The sequence below is a fragment of the Pectinophora gossypiella genome, chromosome 12 (assembly GCF_024362695.1).
Source record: "Pectinophora gossypiella chromosome 12, ilPecGoss1.1, whole genome shotgun sequence".
In the NCBI taxonomy this organism is placed as follows: domain Eukaryota; kingdom Metazoa; phylum Arthropoda; class Insecta; order Lepidoptera; family Gelechiidae; genus Pectinophora; species Pectinophora gossypiella.
In genome coordinates, this window is record NC_065415.1 from 11611818 (window position 1) to 11627367 (window position 15550).

The 15550-nt window shown below is 35.9% G+C and overlaps 1 protein-coding gene across 1 annotated transcript; it reads right to left on the reverse strand.

Annotated features, from left to right (window-relative positions):
• Positions 1 to 3809: 3809 nt before the first annotated feature.
• On the reverse strand, positions 3810 to 15341 carry LOC126371326 (circadian clock-controlled protein daywake-like). Its single transcript, XM_050016633.1, has 5 exons — positions 15173 to 15341; positions 12687 to 12906; positions 10909 to 11039; positions 5099 to 5254; positions 3810 to 4020 (listed from the first exon to the last, which is right to left on the reverse strand). Exons 1-5 carry the CDS (start codon positions 15237 to 15239, stop codon positions 3869 to 3871), a joined length of 726 nt encoding a protein of 241 aa, XP_049872590.1. The 5' UTR covers positions 15240 to 15341; the 3' UTR covers positions 3810 to 3868.
• Between the last annotated feature and the right edge of the window lie 209 nt (positions 15342 to 15550).

A 15550-nucleotide genomic window follows, 5' to 3' on the forward strand; every position in this document is an offset into this window, starting at 1 on the left:
AATCTTATGCAGTTAATGTACTGCACACAACATCCAAAACAAGTTTTACATACATGAACGAAAGAGACAGTGCAATCTAACGGCCTTGTTGCTAAGCAGCAATTTCACACACAACAGTAACTGTAGCAGAAACTCAGTCTGAATAGGATTTATTAGGAAAAGAGAAGGGACACCCACTTTTAGGCGTTGAAATACTAGGTAGGATAGGCTAAGAAACCACATCAGTATTTTCATGGCTAGAACAGGTATTTACTAAGTAAGCGTATTCCATCTTAGTCAGTGGTGTCTTCACTTACTATCAGATCGGAATATGGTGACGAGAATTTTATTTAGATACATAACACTAAAATATTTGCAATAAAAATACCTCTTGCGCAGTGCCTAAAACTCCCTAGTGATAAGTCACGGGTGACTCGTTAGTCGTTTTTCAACAAAGATTTGGTACGTCACTGCAATGGTTTCGGCACGTGTCTGTGGTAGACGAAGTCACGGAATACTGTTTGTGTTTAGCTTTACAAATGTACCGGATAAATGTGGGTTGGGTCTAAATGGGAGTGTTTAGCGAAAGCGGGGACTGAGTACTTACTATATATTTATATACGTATATTTGTAGCTATCACATAATATATATAATATATATTTGTAAATATTATCTTGATTTGAATACTTACTACCTTCACAATCTACTTTTCTTACTATCTTCCCAATTTTCGTTGAAATATTTTTCTTATTTTGAAAAGTGGCAAGGGCTGTTTTTAAATGGGTTTAAAAGCACTGAGAGATTGAATTCTGTATCACTTAGTGTCACTCATGTAGATTTGATTGTCACTGTTTCTACACTAGTCTTATAAATTGTAGATTTGCCTAAGTAGAGTAGTCACTCTACTCTACAGTCGTACTTCACTTGCTTCCATATCCAAACAAAGTCTGTAGACTTTACAACAAATTATAGATAACATTGAATCGTCCATTTGTCAAAATAATTGTTCCGGCTGATAGGATGTTAAAAACATTTTAACTTCTTATCTATTTATAATGAAATAAAATGTCTTTTTGCAAAAAAAAAAAAAAATCTGATGTGATTTTCTTGAACAAAATCTGGATGTTTTTCAAAAAAATGTGGTCTCAAATTTACTTGACTTGTCTATTACGAGATTTTGTTAACAAAAATCACATCTGAACGTAATTGTTCAAAGAGGCGCTTTTAGAAAGAAAGAAAGAAACATTTATTACTTCCGGACACCACAGACAGACATGTACATTACATTCAACACAGGACAGAAACCACACGGAAACGCCATTCCGTCCCATATTAAAGAGCTACCCCTTATAAAGTTTCGATCCCAACTCAAAAACTTGGTGAAAGGGAAAGCAGTCTTTTAGCTTAAGTGAATTTTTAAGTTTACAGATAGGGTTTTTATATAGATAAGTATATTTGTAAGTACCTTATGTAATTACTATTGTATGTCACAAAATGACTAAATGAACTGAGCGCTATAAGCATCACCTCTATCCACATACCTACCACATTAAATGACAATAAATTTTCATTTCATTTCATTCCGTTCCATTCCGATCATTCCGTTTCCTTCCATTCCATTTACGTGGATTTCGCGATTTTTTACCCCGCTTACAATCAGAATGTAACTCTTGCACAATTTTTCTATCGATAACATCACCCATGGGGATAAATCAGTGTGTTATTGATTGGCAGTTAGTAACGCCCTGGTTGATCCAACTTGCGTAGTTTCTGGAATATTTTGGGGTAGTGGCGCATTATGCTAATGTATGTGAGAGACATTTTTTATACTTTCACTTTATAGTTATGGTAAATATTGTGTTGATAGACCATAAAATAGTCGAATATATGATCATCAAATACTTCGGTTTCCCTTCAATCGCATAAAACATAAAAAAAAGATTATCAAAAATGTTCGTAATTGTGCTGACGTGCGGAATTATAGATAAGGTAGGTAAACTGGGACCTTTTTCATATTTGGTAGATTACCTAGGTATTTATCTGAATCTCAGGTTTTTTTAACTTGTACGTAGTATTATTCCTTATTCTATGTTTGTAATACAGACAGTAGGTAACTAGTAAAACAGACAGTAGGTATATATAAAATATACCGTAATATACTGTTTTACTACTTTTTGACATTTTCTGCATTTTTTTTACACTTCTCAAAACCTTTTATTAAAGTCCCTAGTAATGTTTCAAAATAAAACGAACCGACCTTTTTTATGAACTGTCATAGGATCGTAGACTCAATAGATGTAAATCTTTGGAATTCGCGCAGTCATCTTCTGTTATTATAGCGTTCACAATTTATAGATTACATCGAGAACTAATCGTCCATTTGTCAAAATAATTGTTCTGGCTGATAGGATGATAAAAAAAAAATATGGCTGCGGTTAGTAATGAGGGAGAGGAAAGAAATAAACGTTTGAGAAATAGTTTTTATTTTCATGGTTTTGTAACGTTTAGCTTTTTTAAGAATATCTCAATCACAAAAACATGTTATTTCATATCGTTAAATTTGGAACACCTTTTTTAATGATGTTAGTACGTTACGTTAGAATTTGCTTGGGTATTTTCAGGCATTATTTTCGCTAGAGCGTATGTTCAGACGCTAAAAGTTTATTTATTAAGTCTAATGGTTGTTTAAAAAAAATTAAGTAAAAATAATTTCAACTATCATTACATTCCAATAATAAGGGAAAAATATTGTAATCATTAGGTATTTGAAGACCTTTGTTGTGTTAATGTTTATTTAAAAAACATAACCTGATATTAGTTTTGTTGGTTTGTTTAGTTTTGTTTGTTTTGTCTTCTATGCTGTTCTGGGAGCAAATAAAAATCATAGAACACGTTCAACTGCTTCTCTTTCCGGGCATGTCGTAAAAACCGACAGAGGGATTGTGTCCTCTAACATGATGGACTAATGTTATGGGCGATAGTCTGATCCCTTATCACCATAAGGTTCATCATATCCATCTTTGGACTTCGTATCAACAGTGGCTGCAAGTTGTCTTTGATTACTTGTGGCTCTGCCCACCCCATTGGGGATTACGGGCGTGAGTTTATCTATGTATGTAGTTTTGTTATATATTTTAATATACTACAATAGCATAAAAACTTATTGGAATTATGCATGAAACATTTAAGAAATGAACTCTACATTATATTGAACAGCTAGAACTAACTGCATTCTCAAATTGTTTTTTTCTCTCTCTTATTTCAGGGCATCCCTCCATCTTTAAATAACACAAGTCCACATGTTAGAAATATCTTCCAACTTGTTGACATTTTTATACTCTTTGTCCCCGTGTGAAGTTCTGAAATAATTGTTGTTTAGCTTTATTATGATACAACGCAGTGGCGATGACGGGTTTATTGCAAGACAATACGATTTGAAGAGCTGCAAGGTGTTTGTGGTAATAAATAGTTTTTATTACCTTATTTTGGGGTAATTAGTTTGCTCGTTTTGACAGAATATGTCAGTAACATCAAGATTTAAGAATTTCATGACAAGGCAATATTGTACAGTTAAGTGTTAAATATTTTGTATGTGCATCATTTTGGACGTACCAGATGAGAGTCCTCAGAGCTCACCATTTGTTCAGCCAAGTAGTTAAGGCCATCTGATGCAAACCTACCATAAGTCACGTCAAAACAAATGTTGTAGAAGTTGACTTAGGAGTCATGTCCTGTCTAACGTATAGACAAAGTTAATAGTCATTTTATTCTGACAATTAATAATGCACAACTTTAAGAAAAAACCTTTAACAAAAAAAACAAAAACGAATTTTACGAAACATAACTGTTTATTGAGGTAAAGGAACTTAACTTATGCTTATAGGAACTTTAATCTAGGGTGAGTTCTTCGGCGGGAACCTCGCGGAAGAACCGATCAACGACCTTGATGACTTTGGTGAGGAGGGCCTTGATGATCGGAGGGCCGACCTCGCCGATGACCTCGTTGGCACTCGAGTCCAATAGCTCACGAGCGGCGCGACCTGGAAGGAGATGAAGAATTAAGATTAGGAACTTCTTTCTCGAAAGTTTGAATTAAGATTAGGAGCTTCTTTCTCGGAAGTTTGATTCGTTAAGGTAGGTACTTCTTCTTCTTGTCGTGGAGGTTAGCGAACAGCTCAAAGAATGTGTGCCTGTGCCTGTCCATACAGAATAGCTCTTCATCCGCTGCTATCTTCGTATACTCCTTAATGTTGTTTAGCCATGCCATCTTCAGCCTTCCCACGCGTCTATGACCCAAGATATTGCCCGAGAATATAACTTAATAGTAAAATGACTAAAATAGATAGGTACTTAGATACATATGGATTGTTAAACCATTGTTTTTTACGTAGAATAATTTAATATGAGTACCGAGTGGTTTATAGCGATTTGCTACGATATATGTATTATATGTAGGTAATATCATCTCATGTTAGATACATCGATGGAAACTGTTTTGGCTTAATGTGTTTTATTATAAGTATCTTTAGGTATTTATTGTGCAAGCTGTTTGTTTACTTAATAAAGAACAACATAAAGACTACTATATTCTAATTGGGGTAGTCAGAGATATATTCATCGTAAGATGAACTAAGAACCCACGCTTCGCCGACCTTCACCTAATGGCCGAGCTAACTGTGTTAGTGAAAATTGCATTTAAGATAATAAACGTATACGTTAAGCCGTTGGTCCCGGTTACTACTTACTGATGTAAGTGAGTAATCGTTACATGAGCCATGTCAGGGGCCTTTGGCGGCTCAATCGTAACCCAAACAACCCACACGATAAGAAGAAGAAGATAATAAATTTATAACTCATTGGTGCAAGTCAGGTACTGGGGTTCCAACCGGCGGCGCTTCTATTGAGAAGCAAGCCGGTGTACGGTCACGAGCATTTATATGTATGCACTTTGGTACCATGTCACATTAACTTTTTTGACAAATTGAACTGTAAGTCTCACTAAATGTCAAATATGTTAGTGCGACAGAGTCCTAAAGTACATTATATTGCTCATGACTGTACTACAGGACCACAGTGACTATAAGAAAAATCCTATAATAAAAATGTTAAGAATCTTACCAAGAACTTCGTTTCCTTGGAAGAGGTTTTCCAGTTCGATGGAGGCTTTGTCCTTGAGCTCGTAGGTGTGTTTCCAGCTCTTGATGTCCCAGTGAACCTTGCCGTCCTTGCCTTTCTTCTCGACCACGTCACCTTCCACGTTGATCATGACTTTCCCTGGAGAATTATGAGGGAAATTAGTATTGATATTAACTACTGATTGGGCCGTGGGAGGTTAAAAAAGCCACATTAAAACAATTCATATAAATCAATATTTTTTTTAGTGTCGCTTCTGTCACCATTGACAATAAATTCTGCCAGTATCGAATTTATCTGTAAAAACAATATTGCTATTTTATATTTGTTGCTATTGCGTACTTACTTTCATATGCGCAAATGACAAATAGCAATATTGCTTTTTAGACGAATTGCTTTTTAATACCTAGTTCACTTTCATTTACTTAACTAATTTCATAGAAACAAAATTGCTTCTTATCAGGACTAGGTGCGAATAATAAACATAACCACGTTCAGTTGCTTAAATATGTGAGTGGATTACACGCGTCGGGCATACAGCCAGATCTGCGCGTCCAGTATAATAACGCTTTCAGGATATTGCTGAGGTTGCCGCGACATTGCAGCGCCTCTGGTATGTTCGCTGAGGCACACACAGATGGTTTTGCAGCAATCATGCGGAAACGTTGTGCGTCGCTTCTCACGCGAACTCGAGCCAGCCCCAACAGTATCCTGAAGACGTTATGTGATTGGTGGAACTCCCCCCTTCTAAAAAGGTGGATGGAGCTTCACAATTTTTAAATTTGTATTTATGATCGCCCGAATAATGTTTTACTAACACTAGTTTATAAGTCGTTTATATACTAACATTCTATGGACTTTGTCCGAAATAAAAGTTTTTATTTTTTATTTTTTAAATATTCTCGGGTAAGTGTGTGGTAAAAATAGACGCTGGAAATGTACCAACTTATAAGAAAAAGAGAGTGTACATTTTTAGGACTACCTAATTATATGGGCGATTTTGTTTTTTTTTATTGTATGGCCATGGGATCTGAGTTATGGCCCTTATGTCATCTGAGGTAGGTCTTTAATAAATAGCGTAAAAAAAGACGCGGAAATGATCCAACGATCAAGGTGTTTCGAGTTTCGACCACAAGGTAAGACCAGGGTAGTCGTCCCTGAATTGGATTAATAAGGAAAATTATGTTAATTATTTCAATATGCTAACTGATACGTTAATTGCACCATTAAGGTATTATATCGTCACTGGAAAGGCAAAATTACGTAAGCGCCAAAAGGCCATTTCGAGAAAAAGCCGTTTAAAGTTTCATTTTTTCGTTTTTTTATCATAACTTTTTACCCAATTATCCAATTTAGATGATGTCAAAGTAAGGTTACATTGTTTTTTAATTTTCTATGTCCAGCAATACATATCATAACAGTTGGATTGCTATTTTAGGATATAGTGGCGCTTACGTAAAAATGACTTCAGTTTACAGTAAAGCAAATTTACTTAACCGCCATCTGGTTAAAATATTATTTGGAAGCAAAATTACTTACAGCTCTTACGACAATGCATACGAGAACGACAATATTTCTTTAAATATAATAATACTGTAATGTTAGCGGAGTAAAAGTTACTGTAACGACTTTTACACATCTGCTCTCATTATGTAAAAATTGCCTACAAAGTGATCGATTGATTATGTCAGTTCACCAAAAATTCTTTAAAGTAAGTTTTTGTAATATCTTACATGGGTAAAAAGACGTAAGAGACAAATAATTATTCTTAATACCTCTTTAAACTACTTATTACTTCAATTGATTTATAAAAATGGCTATTAAAATACTGAAGTGCCAGAAATAAAGTTTCATAAAATATAAATAATAGCGTACAACCCGTTATCTGTTTGTAAAAGTTTCTTTTTAACACTTTCAAAGACAGAACGTATACGGACGTTCCGATTCCAAGGTGCCATACTACCTATTATGAACCACCAATGACCCATGGTCTCTGTCCGTGAAAGGGTTAAACGGTTTTATTTAGCTAAACCCGTACGGTATATTTGTATCAAAATTAGATATTGCAATTTAAGTACCTTCCTGTTGTCAGATTGATCTGAAATTTGGTACGCACCTTTAATTCCGATGTCAATACAATATAATAAAATCAATAACATTATAAATCTAAGATGGCAGCCGGTACATAATGGGGGATTACATATTTTTCCACAACCCCCTCAATATGGGTATCAAAGATAGGACTACACTAGTAGAATACTGTCATTATGTCAAAATTTCAAATCCAAGATGGACGATATTACAAAATGACTGAAAGAAGGATGTTGCCCTTAATTTTGTCATTGTCATCCACCGTCCATAATATGCAGGGCAGCACAGTGGATCGCTGGGTGGGGTCGCTCCGCGAAGCCTGTGAAATCCCCAGGAGGCTTCTGAGCTTCTGGAAGGAGATAGGTTAGCTTACGTAGTCAACAATTACACGCATAATGGGCCACCTTAGAGTCTAAATGCGGAAAACAGAGCCCACTAACATAACATAACATATGCAGGGCAGCACAGTCGACCATGCAGTAGTATATTTGGGCTCAAAATTGTTTGAATTAGGACAAGCATACGTGGCTCTAAGTCGAGTCAAGTCTCTGGAAGGGTCAAGTCTTTTTAATTCCTCAATAATTCCCCTTATTGTTTTTAAGAGTATTTACCACGAAGTTTAATACACTTTTCCATTCGCTCGAACCAGGTATTATTTAACATTTATTCCACTCCAAAGTAGAAGTGTTCAAAATGGCTGACTTGAAAGCGTTGGCCGCTTCTTCACCGCACTGGAACCTTTGACCGCGAAGAGTTTCTTTTTTAATTTTAGGAAATGTAAAGAAATCATTGGAGCTTAGGTCAGGACTGTATGGAGGATGGTCAAGAATTTCTACGTTTTCCTGCTTCAAATAATCGTTTGACGAGCGGTGTGTGAGCTTGCGTTGTCATGGTGCAGCATCCTGCACTCCTGCGCATCATCATGCGTCGCTTTGGGTTAGATTTTCGAAGTTCGGCGATGACTTGTGGTAAACAAATTGTGGTATACCAATCTGCATTAACCGTCCTACGATCTTCAAGTGCAATTGTCGCAACATGACCGATTTTCTCCACGAAGGTAGCCACCATCTTCTTTGAAGTGCTTCGAGAGCGAACAACTTTAGTCGGCTTTGACTCGTTTTGGAAGACCCAAACTGTGGATTGTTGTTTGGAATCAGGATAATAGCATAAATCCAAGATTCGTCACCACTGATGACGTCGTACACGTGATTTGACTCTCCTCGGTTGAACCTCTGAAGAGTTTTCTTACACCATCTGACGCGGGCTACCTTATGATCGTCAGAAAATGCGGGATGCAACGGCAAACTAGTTTTCTCACACCAAGTGCCTCATGCAATATCGTTTAAATGGTTGTCCCTGAAATGCCTAATAACGCCTCTATTCTCGGTATGTCACATGACGATTTTTGAGGATTAGTTGTCTCACAGCAACGATATTATCTTCAGTGAAGGCGGATATCCACGCTCGAATTCTAAATACCAGCGTTCGATGGCTCGCAGACATGGCACTTCATCGTGGAATAGAGATTTTAACTGTTTGAAACACTGAAGTCGCAGTAGGCCTCTTCGAAAGTTATAGAAAATTTTTCTTTGTAAGATTCATTTTCGGACATGATCTGACAGATTCAAACCAACGCTGTGACTAAATAATTGCATTAATCCTAATGCTTTCAATTGTTTTGATATTCGAAATTCCAACAAATTTGAATTTAGAGTTCTCAATTCCAAATTGGCGCTAAATATGCAAACGACAGAACTTAAAAAGTATAACAAAGTCGCTTTTTCTGTCCCTATATCCCTATGTACGCTTAAATCTTTAAAATTGCGCAACGGATTTTGATGCAATTTTCTTTAGTAGTTAGAGTGATTCAAGAGGAAAGTTTATAGGTATGTATAATAACATCCAATAAATAGTGTAGAAATACTGTTATTTTTGAGGATTTTAATGTGATGTCGTAAATAATTTCATTTTTCCTCAGCATTGCATCCGAGCGAAGCCGGGTCGCTAATAAATTATAAAATCAATTCTAAAATAGTTTTACTTTTAGATCTATTGTTAAAAAATAACTTCCTGGGAAACTTACTGCTAGCCCACAAACTTGCTTAATACCAGCATAAAAATGCGAAGGCAAATTTACGTACACGCCTTACTTATTCTAAATACTGTAAGTCAAAATTACTTATTCGCCATTCACTGCATAAACATGCTAAGACATTTTTTTCTTATACGCCTTACTTATTTTAAAAGCTGTAAATAAAAATGACTTATACATAGTCTATTTTTTATTTTCAGTAGTCCAAAATTACTAATAAAATGATACTTTTCAAACTATAGAATGCCAAATTTACTTAAAGTTAATATGTAGTTATTATATAGGACCACAATATTACTTATACACCAGTCACGAAAAAAACACCAAAATCTTGTCGTTTAAGAAACTGGAATTGAAAAAAGTCAACTATTTTCAAATTTACGTAAGCGCCAAAAAAGTGCTCGTATCGCATTGCTACCCAGACAGATCGACGCAGAATGAAACGCTGATTCCGAATATATAAAAAACCCAAAATACCTATTTTGGCGCTTACGTAATTTTGCCTTTCCAGTGACGATATCATATTTTAAAGGTCAATGTAAACGAATAAATTATCACCTATTTGAATACTTTTTATTGTACTTAGTTTTGATATACTTAAGAAAAATGGAAATAAATCGGCATATTATGTAGATGTGGGTTTAAACATACATACATACATAAACTCACGCCCGTAATCCCTAATGGGGTGGGCAGAGCCACAAGTAATCAAAGACAACTTGCAGCTACTGTTGATACGATGTCGTAAGCTGGATATGATGAACCTGGGTTTAAAATGCATTTTTATTTACATTTACACACGTGTATAATACAACATTGTGTCTATTTACTTACAAGATGTTAGTGACAGCGTAACGAATTCCAAAGGGGATGATTCAGACCATGATTCTGAGTTGATATCAAGTGGATTTTCCTGTCGGAAAATTCATGAAAATTTTGTGTATTTGTTAATTATTTTCTATTCACTATTCATTTAATATCAACTCGGAATCATGGCCTGAATCATCCCTCAAAGTTTTTGTTATAATGTCACTTACAATGTACATACTGTATGTTGTTTAAATTCGCCTAATATAAGGCAGGCAGAGATCTGAAGACCATACAGCCTTAATTTTAGTAATTTAATTTTCGAATTTCACGATGAAAATACAGGTATACCTACATAAAACTCTTCGCTCCAAAGAGGTAGGCAGAATCACAACTAATCAATTCTATAAGGAGACTTGTTGCGGACACTTGATATCATATCGAGTCCTAGGCATTCGTTTCCAGTGCTTTTGAGAGGTTGTTAAGTTTGAAGTAAATATACTTAATAATGCTGTCAAAAATAAATTATCTATCATATTGAGGATGTTTAAATATTTGTGGATTTTTATAAATTCGGTGGCCTCGTCGGTCCAGTGCTTGAGAGTCGAGCTCACGATCCGGAGGTCCTGGGTTCGAATCCCGGCGGGCACAAAAATTACTTCGTGATCCCTAATTTTGTTACAAGTTAATGGTTAATGAAGGCGATCGTTGATTTTAGAAACCACACGAGATTTTTTATGACGTGACTTATTATATAGATTTTCCGCAAATGGCATTAACTACTTGGCCGGACAAAGTTACTTACTAAGTACGGCGTGCACTTTGCCTTTGCCCTGGATGGGTAAGAACAGCAGTCTACCATTCATCTCGTACTGGCCATTTAGATCCACGGTACACAGAGCTTTCACTATCAGCTTCTCTTTCGGAACGTCGCGTCTGAAAAAAAGAAGAATTTAAATGGGACTGAGAAAAAACATAATGGGCTTCCACTGTACTGAGGGCGAATAAAACATGTAAGTACCTAGTTCCTAGATGCATGCAGCTGGTTGTCTACTCAGGCATATCTTATAGTTCTCGCCAAAATAATAAATAAGATACCATCTTATTTCATTTTAAGTTATACCTGTCCTTTTCTTGTCCGCCGAAAAGAAAAGTGACGGGTAATTGACAGGCAAAAAATTTATACATTATTGTGTTAGATATATCTACTATCCACTAGAAATTTATAAATCCACTGACATAGTACCCCATGTGTGTGACATATACATAGTTCAGACATAATCTTAACCAGAATACCAGGTCGCACATTATCAAATGCACCTTGTACATCAAGAAAGGTACAAGCAACACTTACTTCTTTTTGCACATTTCAGGCCTGACACAAGAGAGACTAAGCTGTCTGCACAATATTGCTCCTCGCCTGAAGCCATATTGAATATTTGGCATAATACCCTTGGACTCAAAATACCGATCAAGACGGATCTTAATTACATTCTCAAAAAAAATAAATCCTAAACAAAATGATAACGAAATTGGTCTACAGAAATTTTGCATTGTCTGGTGTGGAAAACTAAAACAACTCTCTAAAAAAATTTCATTGGCCAGTATCCCGTCAGAATTAAGTTGACAGCGCACGTAAAACCATTTGCATACCAGTGAGATATGTTGATTCTCCCGGGTTGTTAATTATTCACTTATTCTTTTTAAAATAACAGCTGCCAATCATCCGTTTCTTTCTTTTTCGGCAGGTATGAAAATTAAACATCATAGAAGGAAAGATGGAATGAAAGAGAGGAAGGGAAACACCAAGAAGGCTTGCGTGGAACAAATGAAAGAGAAAGGCGAACGTCGTGTCTTATAAACCATAACAACATAACACAACATACTAATTGGGGAAGTAAGAGATAATAAAAATAAGATAAATATGAAACTGATAAGAACTAAAAGAGCTTAAAAAATATCAAGACCTTCTTTTATGATAACTTTTTTTACATTTTTGCAAATAGCATCTGCAGCTAAGCCTAGATTTTGATCTCATTCGCACAATTTCGGTTACAATAGTAGTACTTATAATCCGCCAATGTTTTGAGACTCGAATGTTCGTTAGATAAATAAGGTTGTTTTGTTCTAACCGCTTCAGCTAAGTCTGAGTTAGACAAATCCTCCGAATAGCTTCAAGTTCTGGGACTTAATTTCTATTTGGAACGTTTGGGAAATCATTTTAAGAATTACGTCGAGTTACTAATGGTAGGTATTTCCATTTTAACTAAATCTCATTTGACTACAACGATCTGAGTTGCATAAAATAAGCACGGTGAATAGTACAAAATAATTGATTTTCATTATTCGATTGTTACTTTCTTCCCACTGCTTCATATAAACTCTATGTAACTTTATCGCCTAAACTGCTGAAGCGATTGTGATGAGGTATCGAGATAATTTCAGACCCAGAGGAGGACAAAATATATCTAGAAACCACCCTTAAGAGGACGAAAAGGAGGCAGAAAAAAATACGCGACACGATCTCATCAAATAAATTGGTTAAGGTTTTTAAGGAAGGAAAATTACTACTAAATTACTCACTGGATCTTCTTGGCTTGACAATCCTTGACTCCAGTGATGACTATGTCTTCAAGCAGCAGAATTAAGGTCTCGGAGCTGGCATTCAGCTTGTCATAGTGCAGAGGATCCAACTTCTCTATTCCGAGTTCTGGGATGCCGGCAGCGAAGACAGGAATAGCCGCTTGCGTCGATTCTTTGATGCAAGTTGAATCCTCCCATTTGCATTTTTTTATAAATGAGGCTGTGAATAGTAATATACACTTCTCATCAAAAAAATCGAAACACCTTGCAAGTTTACGTTTTGTCAGGATTATCAGAAAAATGTGTACATTTAGGAATAAATGTTAAATGTCGTTTAATAGTGAGTAATATGAGCTTATCAAATCTTAATGTTAATGTTCTAAATTTAAATGAATATTTCATAGGTTTCGTATTTTGTTAAATGAGTCATTTTTATTCCGTATGGAGTATAAAGGAAATGGATAAAACAACACACGTAAATGAAAAAAAAAAGCTAAAAAACGTTTATTTAATAACTTGTATTCCCTCCCCGAGCTCTAATTACTGCTTCCATACGGTTCTTCATCGATCGGATGAGAGTCACGATCACATGCTGTGGTATATTGTCCCATTCCTCTTGGATTGCATCTTGCAGCTGGCTAAGTGTTTCTGGGGCAGGATCTCTTGCTCGAATTCGTCTCTTTAATTCATCCCACAGATGTTCAATGGGATTCATGTCCGGGCTTCTTGCTGGCCATTCCATAATAGAGATATCGACTTCGTTAAGATAATCTCGTACGACGCCCACGGTGTGAGCCCTAGCATTGTCGTGCATGAATATGAAGCCGTTGCCAATAAAATGTGCATAGGGCATCACATGAGGCTCGAGACACTCTTCGACGTACCGATGACAGTTTAGTGCAGGCAGACGTGGCCCAGACACGAAAGCAAGCTCTGTCTTACCGTCGGCGCTGATTCCTCCCCAAATCGTCCACGAACCGCCACTATAGCTGACCTTTTCTTCAATGCAGCATTGTGCATAGCGTTCTCCGTCTCTTCTGTAGACCTTGTTCCTTCCGTCGTTACCATACAGCATAATTTTACACTCATCAGAAAAGAGAACTTTGCTCCACTGTAGGTATGACCAATTTAGGTGCTCACGTGCAAAGTTAAGGAGGGCTCTTCGATGGTCTGCAGTTAATTTCGGCCCATTTGCTGGCTTATGCGGTACCAGTCCACGATCCTTCAACCTTCTTCTAATTGTAGAGTCACTTACAGCCACCCTTCGTACAACACGAAGCCGCTGCTGCAGTTGAAAAGCGTTAAGGCGTCGATTTCTTAAAGAAGTTGTTACAATAAATCGATCATCTCGCTCAGAAGTGACCCGATTCCTGCCAGATCCTGAACGGCGCGTGAACAAACCAGTCTCCCGATAACGTTTATAGACTCTATGAACAGATGACAGGCTTAGATGCAGTCTTGCAGCCACAACACGCTGACTAAGGCCAGAATCCAGCAATGCCACAACTTGGGCGGCTTCTGTGGGCGAAGTATCCATACGTTTTAGAAAAAAAACCTTTTTTCAGACGTCCCAAAGTCACAGTATTGAAATAAAAAACAAAAAGTTTAAGGATAGGCGCCAATTTTTAGTTTTTAAACGCTAAATGTACTCCAACCCTAAACACACATTTGTCTCAAAACAGTGATTCATTTCGTTTATAAGATAAACAAATGAAATTCTAATTTTGAATTTAGAATTTTCGCTTATTACTGTAATGGCCAAACTGCCAGCTATACATTTATGTATTTTTTTTCATCGTATGAATTCTTTTTTGTGTTAAATTCGGACAGAAACAATGAAAACGGAAGTGTTTCGATTTTTTTGATGAGAAGTGTATAATTTATGATGTTACATAGCATTACGGAGGTGCGTAGTATAGTCATGACATGAGCAATAACATGTACCCACTTTAGAACCCTGTCGCATTATGATATTTGACATTTAATGAGACTTACGGTTTCATTTGTCAAAAAAGTTAATATGACATGGTATCAAATTGTATACATATTAGTACTCGTGACCGTACACCCACTCCTCGCCAGCTTTGTTTAAGTCCCATGTTATGAGGGGCGAGCCCATTGCCATTTTTTATTGTATTTTAATTTATTTATTGTTTTTTTGGTTAATTGTATCAATACGGTCGAATTTAATTGTTTTAAAATATTAAATACATTTTTTATTTATTTATTCATAATGTTCTATAAAAAAACAGAGAATGACAAAACTTTCAGGGCCCTCTGAAAACGGGATTTATTAATATTTGTCCAATATAAATTTAAGTTTTAATGATTTTTATATATGTGACAGACAAGTAATACGAAATGACATAAATAATTTACAAAAATAATGCTATTAACTGCACTCGTCAAAAAGCCCGCCCCTGACTAATTTATTAATTTAAGTTACTTTTCAATCTCTAGATTCAACTAAAACACAAAAAAAATACCTGAGGCAGCGGTGGCAACACTAATGTACGCCAATAGGCATACAGCTATTAACAATTTCGAACACATTTTAAATACTAATATTTTTAAATAATTCTAAATTAAAATAAATATTAATTTAAAAGACAGCTATTCGCGACGACTGACGAAACTCAAATATACGAAACCCATCAAAAGTCTCAGTTTTTAAGGTACGGGTACATTGCTTATTTATACCTACTCTTTATCTGTGTATGTAGCCACCGAACAAGTTTTTAGGGTAAAATTTTTGTTACCCACTAACAAGAAGGTACTTACGTAGTTTTTGCGAAAAACCAACAAAAAAAAAGTTTTGGACACGCGTTTTTTTTATTAATATTAAGAATATATTTAATTTCGCG